General features: G+C 31.1%; 1 protein-coding gene across 6 annotated transcripts in view; it reads left to right on the forward strand.

Moving 5' to 3' along the window:
• LOC106462015 (serine/threonine-protein kinase minibrain-like) overlaps positions 1-13,192 on the forward strand; it is a 145,177-nt gene that overhangs the window by 106,157 nt on the left and 25,828 nt on the right. For 5 of the 6 annotated variants that reach the window (XM_022389293.1, XM_022389289.1, XM_022389302.1 and 2 more), the window contains 3 exons: positions 6,801-7,009; positions 7,902-8,090; positions 9,162-9,326. In XM_022389293.1, the coding sequence (XP_022245001.1) occupies positions 6,801-7,009; positions 7,902-8,090; positions 9,162-9,326 (563 nt within the window). Of the gene's footprint in view, positions 1-6,800; positions 7,010-7,901; positions 8,091-9,161; positions 9,331-12,787; positions 13,075-13,192 lie in introns of all 6 variants that reach the window. The other variant, XM_022389310.1, reaches the window with a different exon arrangement.

Here is a 13,192-nt window from a genome sequence, read left to right on the forward strand (position 1 = left end):
AGGCCTAAATAAAATGTTTTTAATTGTGTACCAGTTTAACGTTGAATATTATTTATGATTCGAACTTTATACCCAAGTGCCAAAATACTATAATTGCAAAATAGTAGTTCAAGAATTAAATCAGCATTATAACAGCCCTGTAAATGTGGGCCATCGGCCCACGGTTTCGCTAGTAAATGTTGTAAAGTTGAAAATATTTATTCGGTTGGCTATGTTTGTCGTATATATATATATATGCACATAATTTTGAAAAAAGCCTGTAATTTCATTAAATAAAACTTTAAGCTAAAACAAGTATTTTACAGCTAAATCTTAATATACGATCCAACATTATTCAAAAATGAAAAGAGTTATTCCATTTATGAAGACTTAGTTGCATATAAAGTAAAATTATTTCGTATGCTATATTTTAAATGAGTAATATAAGAAAAAACAAAAACAAAATGTGAACGGATAGTATTTCAAGATTTATTCTGAAATATAGCAAAGTTATTTTTCTCGGAGGTAATGAGAACTGACGACGAAGTGCAAAATCAAACTACATCCGTTGTTTTTTTTTTTATGTTACAGCAAAGCCACATTAAGATATCTGCCCAGTCTATGTCGGGGAATTGCACCCCGAATTTTAGCATTGTAAATCCTTAGATCCTTAGTCTTACCGCTGTTCCACCAGGGAAAACAAGTTCTGGTAAATTCTGACTATAATAAGATGAAACTAAGGTCCCGGTTTCCTTTGGTCTTATGAAAAGTGTTTACCACGTAAGGATAAAGTAATTATAAAAACAGTTAAATAAAAGTAAGTTTCAAAGTTCTGATAAAACTGGCAAGATGAGTTCAACTTCATTATTTGTGATAAGCTAAACATAAGAGATATTGAGCACATTCGAAAACTGAAAAATTTCACGTGTTTTACTGTTATTTCCCAATTGAGTAATGTTCCCTTAAATCGTGAATATTGTTTCTTTAGAATAAACGCTAGATGCTCCTTACACATGAAATTTTTCAATTGTAATTGTATTATGTATTTTATTATTCATACTATTATACCTTTTCATATCCTTCACAAAATAATTATACTATCAGTATATATATATTCTATGTATGTTTGTGTAAGAGTATTTTGCTGTTCCAGTAATGACAGTGACCTTACTCAATGTCGTTAACATAATATAAATTTCCCATCGTTATATAATATACAGTTTCATTATCAAGTGAAAGTTTGACAGTTGAGACCAATGACAAGTGAAATGACCAGAATTTTCCAGTTATATGGATGATACACTGATTCTGGACAAACATAGATGCACAGCCAATCAACAAATTATATGAAAAATATACATACTTTGAACGAAAAAATTAAATAAAATATCGACTCAAAACTATTTTGCTTATTTCGAGATGTCACAAGAAAAAAAGGAGATATTGTAATCACACAATGGATTCGTGCGATTGACTATGGCATAAAACACGCCATTTTTAGCCCTGAGCTTCTAAAAACCCAGTGTATCTTAGAACACAAGTATTAACATTAAATAATTTTAATAAGTATACAAATTACCTTTCACCTTTATTAATAATTTCTTCGCCGTAGCTCGAGTTAGGTAAACATAAGACTACACAGTGTATTTTATTATCGCTCTGCTATTTATATAATATATATCAAATCTTAATATGTTTACGTTTCTTTGTGTAAACCACATCATCTTAATAATGAGGGTACTACCAATATGCAAATTTTTACTCTGATAGCATTTTGAGCAATTACATATAGCCAAGTACGTGAAGCATAGTTTACAAGAGGGCGCCGGTGGTGAATACTTCATTCTCTCATTCTTCACCACTTTTATGCTACAGGTCCATTCATCTTTTTTACATCCGGTTTTATTGTCGATGGTGATAGCTAAACTCCTGACCTCTTTCCCTATGCCGTCAGTCATTTACCTTTGATACAAGTGTCTGTCGCATCATATAGATGATGATGTTTGTTGCTCCTTGAGGATTATTCAGAGACGGAGACCAGTAAAGAAACATCAGTCGACTTTCCTCAAAAAAAGACTGACACAAAAAGTGATCAAACGTTTTGTATGTACCACTAAAATACACTAGAATTCTAATGCAACTGCGGTCGCTTTGTTTTCCTTGGACGTTTCTTTTAAGAAGTAATGAGAGGCTTAATTTCACTGTTTAAATTTCATGTAATCTTTCTTTATGACAAAAACTAAACTACTAAAAAATAAGTGAATGAAAACAGTAAAAAATTTAACACTTTCACATGGTAGTTACTTCATATTGTTCGACAAACATAATAAAATAGCATCTAATGACAAAATAGCAGGATGAAAGCAGAACAGTTGGAAGAACAACTTTTGGTCAACTGTTTTATTTTTAGAAGCACTCAAGCTGAGGTGATAATATTTAAAAAAATTATAAAAACACTGATTTTGTATAGATGGTTAATTATACTTTCTACAAATGATTTGCATGTAATTTGGCTAGGTTTTTAAATGTAAAAATTCTTAATTCAAAAGTTTGGAAACTTCTACTGTAATTCGTGAAATATTGTGCTTATAAAGCTAAATAAGAAAACAGTCAGAGAAAAAATTATGTGTGTAACTTATATGTGATATTTTAGCTTAAATGTGGAAGCATACATATGTAGGGGTGCATAGTTTTGGTGGTCATTAAGCGAAGTTCAGTGATTGAGGAAGAGGCATACAATACACAGGGTTTAGTTAATATCCGCAATATTGGGCTAGTAAATAATGATGTGAGTTAAATAAATGACAGTGTTAATATAATCTAATATGGAATATACTTATTAAGAAATGCTATACTAATCACCCATCCACGTCCATTACAAAGGCTCACATAAGTGTTATATCTTCGTAAAAGCACTGTACTTTTATCATAGAAGAACGATTATATTATTAAAAGAAATAACATTTTTCTTATTATGAAATATTTAAAAATATTTAAAATATTTTCATATTTGGATATTTTAAGTGTTATAGATAACTTACATATTTCAGATACCATGTACGTTAATTGTAATTGATGTTAATGTTCTTTTTATTCATCGTGACATTTTCTAGTTACTGGTATTTCACATGTTAGACATCCTATTTACTCCAAGTTCACATACTCATGTCATTATTTTTCTTAAAACTGTTTTAGGTATTATCAGTATTGAAGCATTAAGACTAACAGCAAATAAACTGTGGATATCATTTTTATATTTTAAATATTTGAAAGGAAAATATGATAAAATGGATTTTAAACGATCTCAGGTTTTGGAATTCAGGGAGAAAAAGATACTTTGAACCTTACAGTATACCAGACAAGTTGTAAACTCTATTTTGCATGTTGAATAATATTGGGACATATCCAGTAAAAAATTTAAAAAAATCGAAAATAGATAGTCAGAACGTTCTTGTGAATTTGTTTTATATCTTTGACATCTGAATTATTTTCGAAACAGTCTTACCTAAACAATAATAATAGTCATCTCCAGAAAGCAAGAAGGTAATATCTTATTATCTAAGCAGTACCACTTCATTAGTCTGGAATAACCCAGTAAATATATAAGCATTAACTTGGAATGTACGATCAAGTAATTAACATGCTGAAACTGGATCTGAATTACATTATTACAATTTTGGATTAAATAAACTGGTCTTGAAGCTGGTAAAATGCTAAAATTCACATTATAATTTCTTTTCCTGTTATTCCATTTAAACATTTTTGTGTCTTTAGTGTCGTGAAGCACAGCGCCAGTATTCAAAGTGGTATATGATAACATATGAGTATTAGTTAATGAACCTTTTATATCTACGTTTAAAGAAATTATCCTGCTAAAACATCTTACCTTTCAATGACTAAACCATTTTAGATAAAGAGTTATTTTAAAATGTTTTCCTAAACATAATAAAAATAATAATCCATTGTTTTCAATTTACTTATTTTTTTTTGTGATCCTTCGTCAGTGACATGAAAGGGTTCGTACAGACGACGTTTAGTCACTATTATGTTGGCATTATATTTAGCAGATGGTGGTACATTCTTCTGATAGACTTATGGGAGAGATTTCATGGAACACTTACACGGTGAAGAAGTCAGGAGGCCAGTATTATGTGTCTCTAAAGACTCGTAATGTGTTTTGGGTTTAACAGGAATTTATGCTGATTTTTATCACCGATGATCACCAAGGGAAACAAATAACATCATTAAACAGATGGTGCATACACGAATTGTGTTTATTAGCAATCCCATCCATATATTGCCAAGAATATTCTAGAAACTACATTTGCTTAGAACTAAATAGGTACTTGGAGAAAATAATCCTTAGATGATCCAACGTAGATCATTAAATTATTGTTACGTTACTGCGCATTCGTAGCACTGGTGTTTTAAACAAGGCTTATCTTGTAACTGCTCATCGAGATAATGCTTCAAACCCCTCACATTCTGCAAAGATGCTTATTGTAATACAACATTTCAATCTAGGTAGTAATATTATTGTTATTATTATTATTATGAAGAAAAATTATTAGTTTTATGTGTGACTAAAAAACGAATTAATGGAGTTTAGCAGAAATAAGCTTAAGCGTGAGCTTCGACTTACGCTAATTGAAAACTATGGTTAACTAAGAACATTAAGCATCCACAATATGGCCCGGACTTTTGATAACTTTTGACAGTTTTTTTGAAAAACAAACTCTCATCTGTTGTTAAAGTTATCCTTGTAGATGAGATAGCTCAAGAATCTTCTTTATCCTACTGTTTACAAACTTTTGATTAAAACTGTGGTAAAACACCATGAAGGTCCAGGATTTTTTTTTTTTGGTGTTGAACCCAACTTGTACAAAAACACTTAGAAATTTACTCGATCAGAGATTTAATTTGTTAACATTAGATATTAAGGTTTAGATATAATCTTTGCAACGTATTTTCGCCAAGACAAGCATTAGTAACAAAAAGGTATTATAATATACTTATTAATCCAAATACTTACGGTTTTTATTACTTAAAACATTGAAATATCGCATATTAACAAAAACAAGCTGAAAAATGTTATCAATTTCCTTGAATTTTTACTATAGATGTTTTAAAAGTGTATAAAGTATCAAACTACTGTATCACGCTATTGGCTTTTTTGGAAGCGTTTGCGAAATTTTGTACAAGATCACTTTCTTAGGCGGGGTTATATTCATAGGAATTTTACTTTTTTTCTTCAGGGAGTACCGCAAACAAATGTTTAAAAATGGAAATAATTCTGTGTAACCTGGATAAAATAATCGGCATTCTTAAGTATTTGACTTGTTTGAAAAGTTTATCATATCGATAATTTCTCTTTATCTGTCATTTGAGGCATTAAAACTGAAATTTAAATGAAATAGTGCTCTTCTAGATTTTCCCGATATACCCATCCTAGAAGTGCTGTATAGGGTTATACATATCGTATAACCACAGAATGAACCAATATGTTAAGACTAAACATTAGCTAGGTCACCAATCGAATTAGAAAATTTTGTTGTTATGGTTAAGACGTTTTATTAGAAACACAGACGAAGTAACTAAGTCTTAAAGGTATGAAATAATGCACTGACGTTTTAATTTAGACGTTTATCAGTTACCAACATGTATAATAACAGTTGATGATTTAGGTTATTGGTTGCATCATATGTAACTATTTATAGCTGCTTTTTTAGCTTTCTTTTGCTCAGTAACTTCTCATGCACTTGCATACGAAATATAAACAAAGTTTATATTCCTGTTCGTTCTTTACATATTCACATTTGAAGATGTAGTGGCAGCTCGCTTAGCTTCTAGTTAAGAGCTGGTTTTCTTAGCTTAATGGCAAGAAATGCTAACCTTATAATTTGGAAATTTTTCCTGGAATAGAAGGTGTTGCGGAGATAGACACAATAAAATTTTCTTAGACAGTGGTTGGCAAAAAATCAGACCAACGGGCTCACAGTATATGGTTTTACATTGACTCTCTAAGGTTCCAAACATGGATATCCAGTTAATCGAAATGTAGGCACTTATTTGAATTTGTTATATTTAAATAGAATAATCCACATAAAAACTCTAAATACTCCATCTTTGTTGTATAAGATGTTGAGAGAAAACCGTTACGTTACTCATACATTACCTAGGCACCATATCATACATGATTAAGAAGATAATTATCAAACAGCTATATCCACAAGTTCATTTAGAATATGTCTTTAAAACAGAGCCAAAGTTAAAATACCTCTTCCGTTTTAAAGACATACTACATCCATTGAATACCACACTATTAGTATATGAGTTCACATGTAACCAGGGATATATTGAATCAACCAACATAAGGTTCTGCTGTCGAATGAAAAAAACACTATAACTTTAAAACCTACAACACCAGTAGTATTACCAACAACTGTCTAAACGAATCTGATGTTGAGCGTACCTTTGGTTTCTTTCGCATCATCTTCCATTCCCAGGAAAGAATCCCAATTTAAAATGATAGAATCTCTTGCTTTTAAGCAAACTAGACCAGTTCTTTACCGGAAGATTAGAGTACTGCCTTTAGATCTTCTCTTTGAAGACGTAGAGAAGGAACAGACTATGAATACGAGGTAGACAAAACCTAAGTATAAACGCGTTTCCTTGTCTAAAACGTTTTAATAAATCTCTCGAAAAATATCACATGAATATAAGCAAAAAGCAAAGTAGGGAGACTAGACTTCTTTAGAAACAAAATCTAATGATGTAAGTCGACTCCTCGACTTTTAGTAATTAGCTTTTTGTCTTTTAAGGAGAAGGAGCACAGGCAGTAGCCTCCATGTACGGTCGACTAGTTACCCAAGATCAACTAGTTGCAATGGGTTCGGGGTCTCAGGGATCTGCAGAAGAGGATGCAGCAACGTTGCAGCCCGCGGTTCTAACAAAAGGTCGCGATCCCAGCACCACTCCTCTACGCAAGCTCAGTGTTGATCTTATAAAAACTTATAAACATATCAATGATGTAAGATTGTTATATTTGTTATATTATGAGTTTTTCCTTAAGTTGAGTAAAAAAAAAAAAAGAGTATCCATGTGAGAATGAAAGAGGTTTATATTTTGGGGAAACGTTGTTCCTAGCCTACTTAAAAAGGAAAAGGAGTATTTTCGAAAAGCAAATGTCATTTATGTTCGCTGTCGATAATTCAGTGTTTTTAAGCACATAATTTATTACTTAATTAGTTATTTGGATTACATTGGATGTTTATTATTATATGAACATTTTAATTGAAATATCGTATCGAAATACTGTCTTAACTTTAACTTAAACAGGCATTTTACTCTATATGATTGAACTGCATGAACATACACCTGATCAGAAGTAATGTTACTTTTATGGTTTATTACATCGTGATTACCTTTGCATCCAATCAATGCAGTTGAAGAGGTTTAAAGTGAAAGAAAACATACGCGGTCTAGTTTCAGGTAGAAAAAAACGGATCCATTTATTATTAAATATTGAGAATAAAATGATAAAAATGAAACGGTTCCTATATTGGCTCGTATAGAATTTTGAAACGTCATATGACAATAGTCTTACTTATATAATATTTTAGAAATGTTATCTGAAAATGATAACATTATACCGTACATATCTTTGCATCAAGAATACAATTTAGAGTTTTACTGAATTTCTTTACAAGTATATTCTCAATGTGTGATGATGCCAGGTCACAGAATCCAAAGCAACTCTGTTTAGATATCGATTTAATAATTCTTTTGCACGATAATTTAAACTTCCTGTTGCCTGTCCTTATTCTAAAAATAATTAATAATTTTCATCACAGAGAATAATTAAAATGCATCTATTTGGATCGTTGCCGATTTCAGAATGATTACCTAATTTTGTTTTTAAGGTATATTATGCAAAGAAGAAACGTAGAGCTCAGCAGGGCCAAGGAGAGGATACTGATACTAAGAAAGAACGGAAAGTATATAACGATGGGTTTGATGATGAGAATCACGACTATATTGTCAAGATCGGTGAGAAATTCACGGATCGCTACGAAATCGATTCACTAATTGGAAAAGGGTCCTTTGGACAGGTGAAGCTGCTAATTTATATTCAATGTTTCACATTTAACATAATAATATTAATGTTTTGTTCATTTGTGTGAAACTTGAAATGTTTCCTTATATGTCTTTTTTTGTAATTTGTTTTCAGATAACACTAAATAATTTATCATATAAATTTGTTAGAAAAATACAGCTTGTTTTCATAATTTTCCAATTTAAAAGTGTTTTCTAGTTATGATGAGCTGAGATTGTTTCGTTGCTTAATTAGTTATTCATTTAGTAAATTTATGATAATACGCTGAATTAGTCTTGAAATATGCTGTAAGAGAAACTATTCAAAATGTATATATTTGATTTACTACATGTTATTTTTCAAAATTTTAATACAAACTTTGAATTGGCTTTCAACATAGTTAATAAAAGGAACTGTTTTTGAGATAAATATATATCTAACAGAAATACTCCCGATTCAGAATCAGAGATGAGTCCTTATGTTTTGGCCTCCAGTGGCACAGCGGTATGTCTGCGGACTTACAACGCTAGGAACCGGGTTTCGATACCCGTGGTGGCCAGAGCATAGATAGCCCATTGTGTAGCTTTGTGCTTAATTATAAGACAAACAAACCTTATGTTTTATTGCAGATGAATTAGAAAAGTAAGTTTTAAACTTTAAAAAATTTCCAAACATAGTGTGCTAATCTGCACAAAGAGCGAGACACGTTAATAAAGTTAAGATTTTACAATTTGTTTGATGTATTTTGGAAATATTGATATTTTGATTGCGAGTACCCAGCTTTGATTTAATATAAATCATCCAAATCATATTAATAATTCATAGAAAAATTACTTAAATGTTTTCAGGTCTTTATTTAAGATATAAAATTATAACAATAGTGTTGCATATATATTCAACGCCTACTGATATATTTAATGTTATGTATCGTAATTCAAAGCCTTGAAAAACTGTTTGCTTGTTTTTAGTCTTGTGATAAAATGTATGTTCTCTCTTCGTTCTATATTGTTTAGAAACTCATTGCACCCGTTAAGATTACTAGTAGAATATTTCTTTAAATTCTAGTTTTTTAAATTATATTTCACAGGTTGTTAAAGCCTATGATTCTGAAGATCATTGCTTTGTTGCCATAAAAATTATTAAAAACAAGAAACCATTCCTGAATCAAGCTCTCATTGAAGTCAGACTTTTAAATTTAATGAACAATTACGAAGGGAAGAGAGGTTATTGTCCGATGGAAAGGAAAAAATTGGTAAGTAGCTTATAATACGGTTATAAGAACCAGTTCTTTCGTTGTTTACTGCCAATAAATCGTGCAATTGGCCACACATCTTTATACCACTACTCACTTATTCTTTATTCCTAAACAGCAATTCAATGAAGCACAATTATGAGATGCACATCATCTTATATACGTTTTCACATGTCTTGTCATTTGATTCATTTAGATACAGAATCAGAGTGATTACACGTTTGAAATGATCGGAAAGTGTAGTAGGAGGTTGAAATAAGCTCAGATTAAAACTTTCGCTAGCCCACTGATTTTTATAGATTCTTATCATCCGATAGAAATGGGAATAAAAAATCGCAATCTTTATTGAAAACTTAGTATCTTGACCGTGTAGATGAACTACTTCATTGAAGACCTAAGTTTTAATTATTTCAGTAATCCATCAATATATATATATATATATATGTATTTAATCAAAAACTACTTTAGGTGTGAAAAAAAGGTGCGGCCAAAAAAAAAAGAGATTCAGCTTGCGACTTAAAGGAATGAAATCAAAATTCGCAGCCAAAAATGATGGTGGGGAAAACAAAATACGCGGCCTAGCTTACTAATGAATGAATATTTGCTGTAAAATTCTTATCAGTGATATAAGTTTTACTACCAGTTTGGCCGACAATTTTGATTTTATTTCTTTAAGTCGCATACTCAATCCTTTTTGGCCACACCTTTTTTTTCACACCTAAGGTGTTTTGATTAGATATCATGACATTTTGTCAATACACACCAACAAATCACAGCAAGTAAGAAAGTAACACTCGATAGTAACCAACATTAGCTTTAGGATCGCAACCTTATTATTCAGAACAGATCTATACTTTACAGATCCAACTAAATTATTTAAAATATGTGATGGTAGTTTTCCTCTCTAAAATTAGTTAATAACTTCCTTTATAGTAACACCATGGAATCTAGATTAATAGCTTCTTGTCATCACCCCCGTGCATTCGGAACAGCCGTATCAAGCATCTTTATTTACGCCAATTGCTTAAGCTAATATCATGTGACGCTAAACGCTCTTTAATTAAAATAATTTCATAAAACTTAGGAAAATTGCGCTTAAAAGTGGGCAATGAATAATGAATAATAACCGTCTACCCGTAAGATTCTTTTGAAAACTTGATCTAGAAGCTGCTAATCTAGTTTTCTTGGCCTAATCCATACTTATGTCTCTGCACATCCTTTCACCCTATAATTTTTGCTGCTCTAAAGCAACCGTATTTAATCCGAATGACAAAAACACTAAAAGTGGTCCATTTTTACTCTTAGGTGAAGCTGTAGTAAAAATTTCAGACCTATAGCTCACGTGACTTTTTTACATAGGCGTACGCAAACATTTTAGTCAAATTTGAGCAATTTTTGTTGAATAACTTTGCACATATGGCTTATATCTAGACCAAATTTGTCACCTAATTGTAAGTTGTAAAGATATATCATTGTACTAAACTTGAAAAAAAGATCCATAAAACTTAAGTATGTTTTTCTATCAAATACATTTTCCGTACTTTCGGTTCTAAGAAAGGAAACAAAAGGAAAAAAATTCTATAAAAATTGGGGATTTTATATTTCGTTTATTTCTTAATGGATTGCCATAAAATTTGGTATGTGAAGTAAGGTTCAAATAGAGATATTCACTGAAAATATGTGATAGTTTGGATTACAACAGTCCGAGATACAGATGTTGGAATATCGCTCCTGTCAATAACAACACATTGTGTCCTGCAGGTTGTTTTGGCCGCACGACACGCTACCGTGTGTCTTGATATATGTATATATATTATTGAATAGAAAATAATGTGAATCTAGTATCTTACGCATGAAAAAAAATATATATATATATATATAGTTATCTTAATATTTTTACTATAAAGCTAACAAGTTTTTCTTCAAAAGCTCCCCACCCCATGCAGTGGCTCAGCGTCAAATCCGTGGACTTATAACGCTAAAAATCAGATTTCGATACCCGTGGTGGTCACAGCACAGATAGCCTATGGCGTAATTTTGCGCTTAACAACAAACATAACAAATCCTTCAAAGTTAAATTAAACAATTAATGCATGCTTGCAAACTTTATTAATCGTTAAAAGAAAACTAAAACATTTTGCTTCTCTTATTCACAAAATGGATTAGCGTCGAGAGTATATCAGGTTATTGTTTTGACTATTATTATTCCAAAGTTGTGAATGAAATGTTTTTTTTTTCCAGTGGTTGTTTGCAGAACAGAATTTTGTTTTGTTTTTAAAGAAAGAGTAATTGCACAAAAAAAGTATTTCTGTAAATCTACTTGTTGATAACAACACAAATAATAACAAAATACATCAATGATATTGACTTTGGCAGGATACAGATAATGTTTATTACGTGCCATTCACCTTCATGGATCAATGCTATATAGACAAAGACTTGCGGTTTCCAGAATGACCTCGCTAGTTATGTTACGCAACCTGTTAATGAACATTTTAAATTTATTTCGTATTGTAACTATGTGCATTAAGAAAATTATATTTAATGTTATAACAACTCGCTATGACTGATACAGAGTAAGTATGATTATTATCGTTCTGATGCAAGCATAAGTTGTATGTCATGACATTCAACAAACTAACATTAATTTATTTTACAATGCATATGAGCTGACAACTCTTTCATTGTTTGTGCAGCTAATTATGTTATATTATTTTCTTTTGTGGTTAGTTTGGAGCTAAAAATGTATTACTTATTAACGCTTCATAATACTTCGTTTTCCTAACAGACATTTAATTATTTATTTATATTAACATCCTTTGCTATCTGTGTTATTTTTTATAAAGTAGGACAAGAAAATATATAGCTGTGATACTGTATTCTTTAATTTTTCACTGAGCTTGACTTAGCAAGTATTTGAAACTATCTTTAATTGATGTCTGATTACGCCTCTTGTAAATCCAATCAGAGTTAGGCAAATTTGTTTTGCACCTTAAGTCACCGGATCATCAAAATTTTCCTTTTCTACTGAACCAGAAATAATTTCCGTGTGCAATTATTAAATAAACTATGGATCTGGAACACTTGTTCAGTTTAGTAGAATAAGAAATAATACATTCCTCACATATTTCGTTGTGATTAAGCAAACTGAAATTAGTAACAGAGAGTCAATGTCACTTCTTAAGGTATGAACTTAATGTTTTTTACATCTCTCTCTCTCTTCGGTTGGACAGCGATAAGCCTATGGATTTACAACGCTGAAATCCGGGGGGTGGACGCATCACATAGCACAACGTGGGTTTGCTCCATAGTAAAAACTAACAAACACTAATAATTTCTTTACCGTGTTACTAATATTATACTAAGTGAAGAATAAATATATATGTGTGTGTGTGTCAGTTTTTGTCTATGTTGTTTCAAGAACTATTATTTGATTCTTATAACTTCTTCTTTGGTTGTAGTTAAACTTAAAAGCCACTTCTTATGGCGGAACCACTTATGTCTGGTGTTTGAACTTCTTTCCTACAACCTGTATGATCTACTCAGAAATACAAGCTTTCGTGGAGTTTCTTTAAATCTGACCAGAAAATTTGCTCAACAGATGTGCATGGCTTTGGCTTTCTTGTCCTCTCCTGACCTCTGTGTCATTCATTGTGACCTCAAACCAGAAAATATTCTTCTCTGTAACCCCAAACGCAGTGCTATTAAAATTGTTGATTTTGGTAGTTCCTGTCAATTAGGACACAGGGTAAGTACGATTATATTATTGATATTTCCAATTCATAATAATATATTTATTTATTGGCGATAACAAAATATAAAGAAATATTTTGTAAGGCATGTACTACTTTCTACTTGGTTCAAGC

This window comes from Limulus polyphemus, unplaced genomic scaffold (assembly GCF_000517525.1).
Source record: "Limulus polyphemus unplaced genomic scaffold, Limulus_polyphemus-2.1.2 Scaffold42, whole genome shotgun sequence".
Lineage (NCBI taxonomy): Eukaryota > Metazoa > Arthropoda > Merostomata > Xiphosura > Limulidae > Limulus > Limulus polyphemus.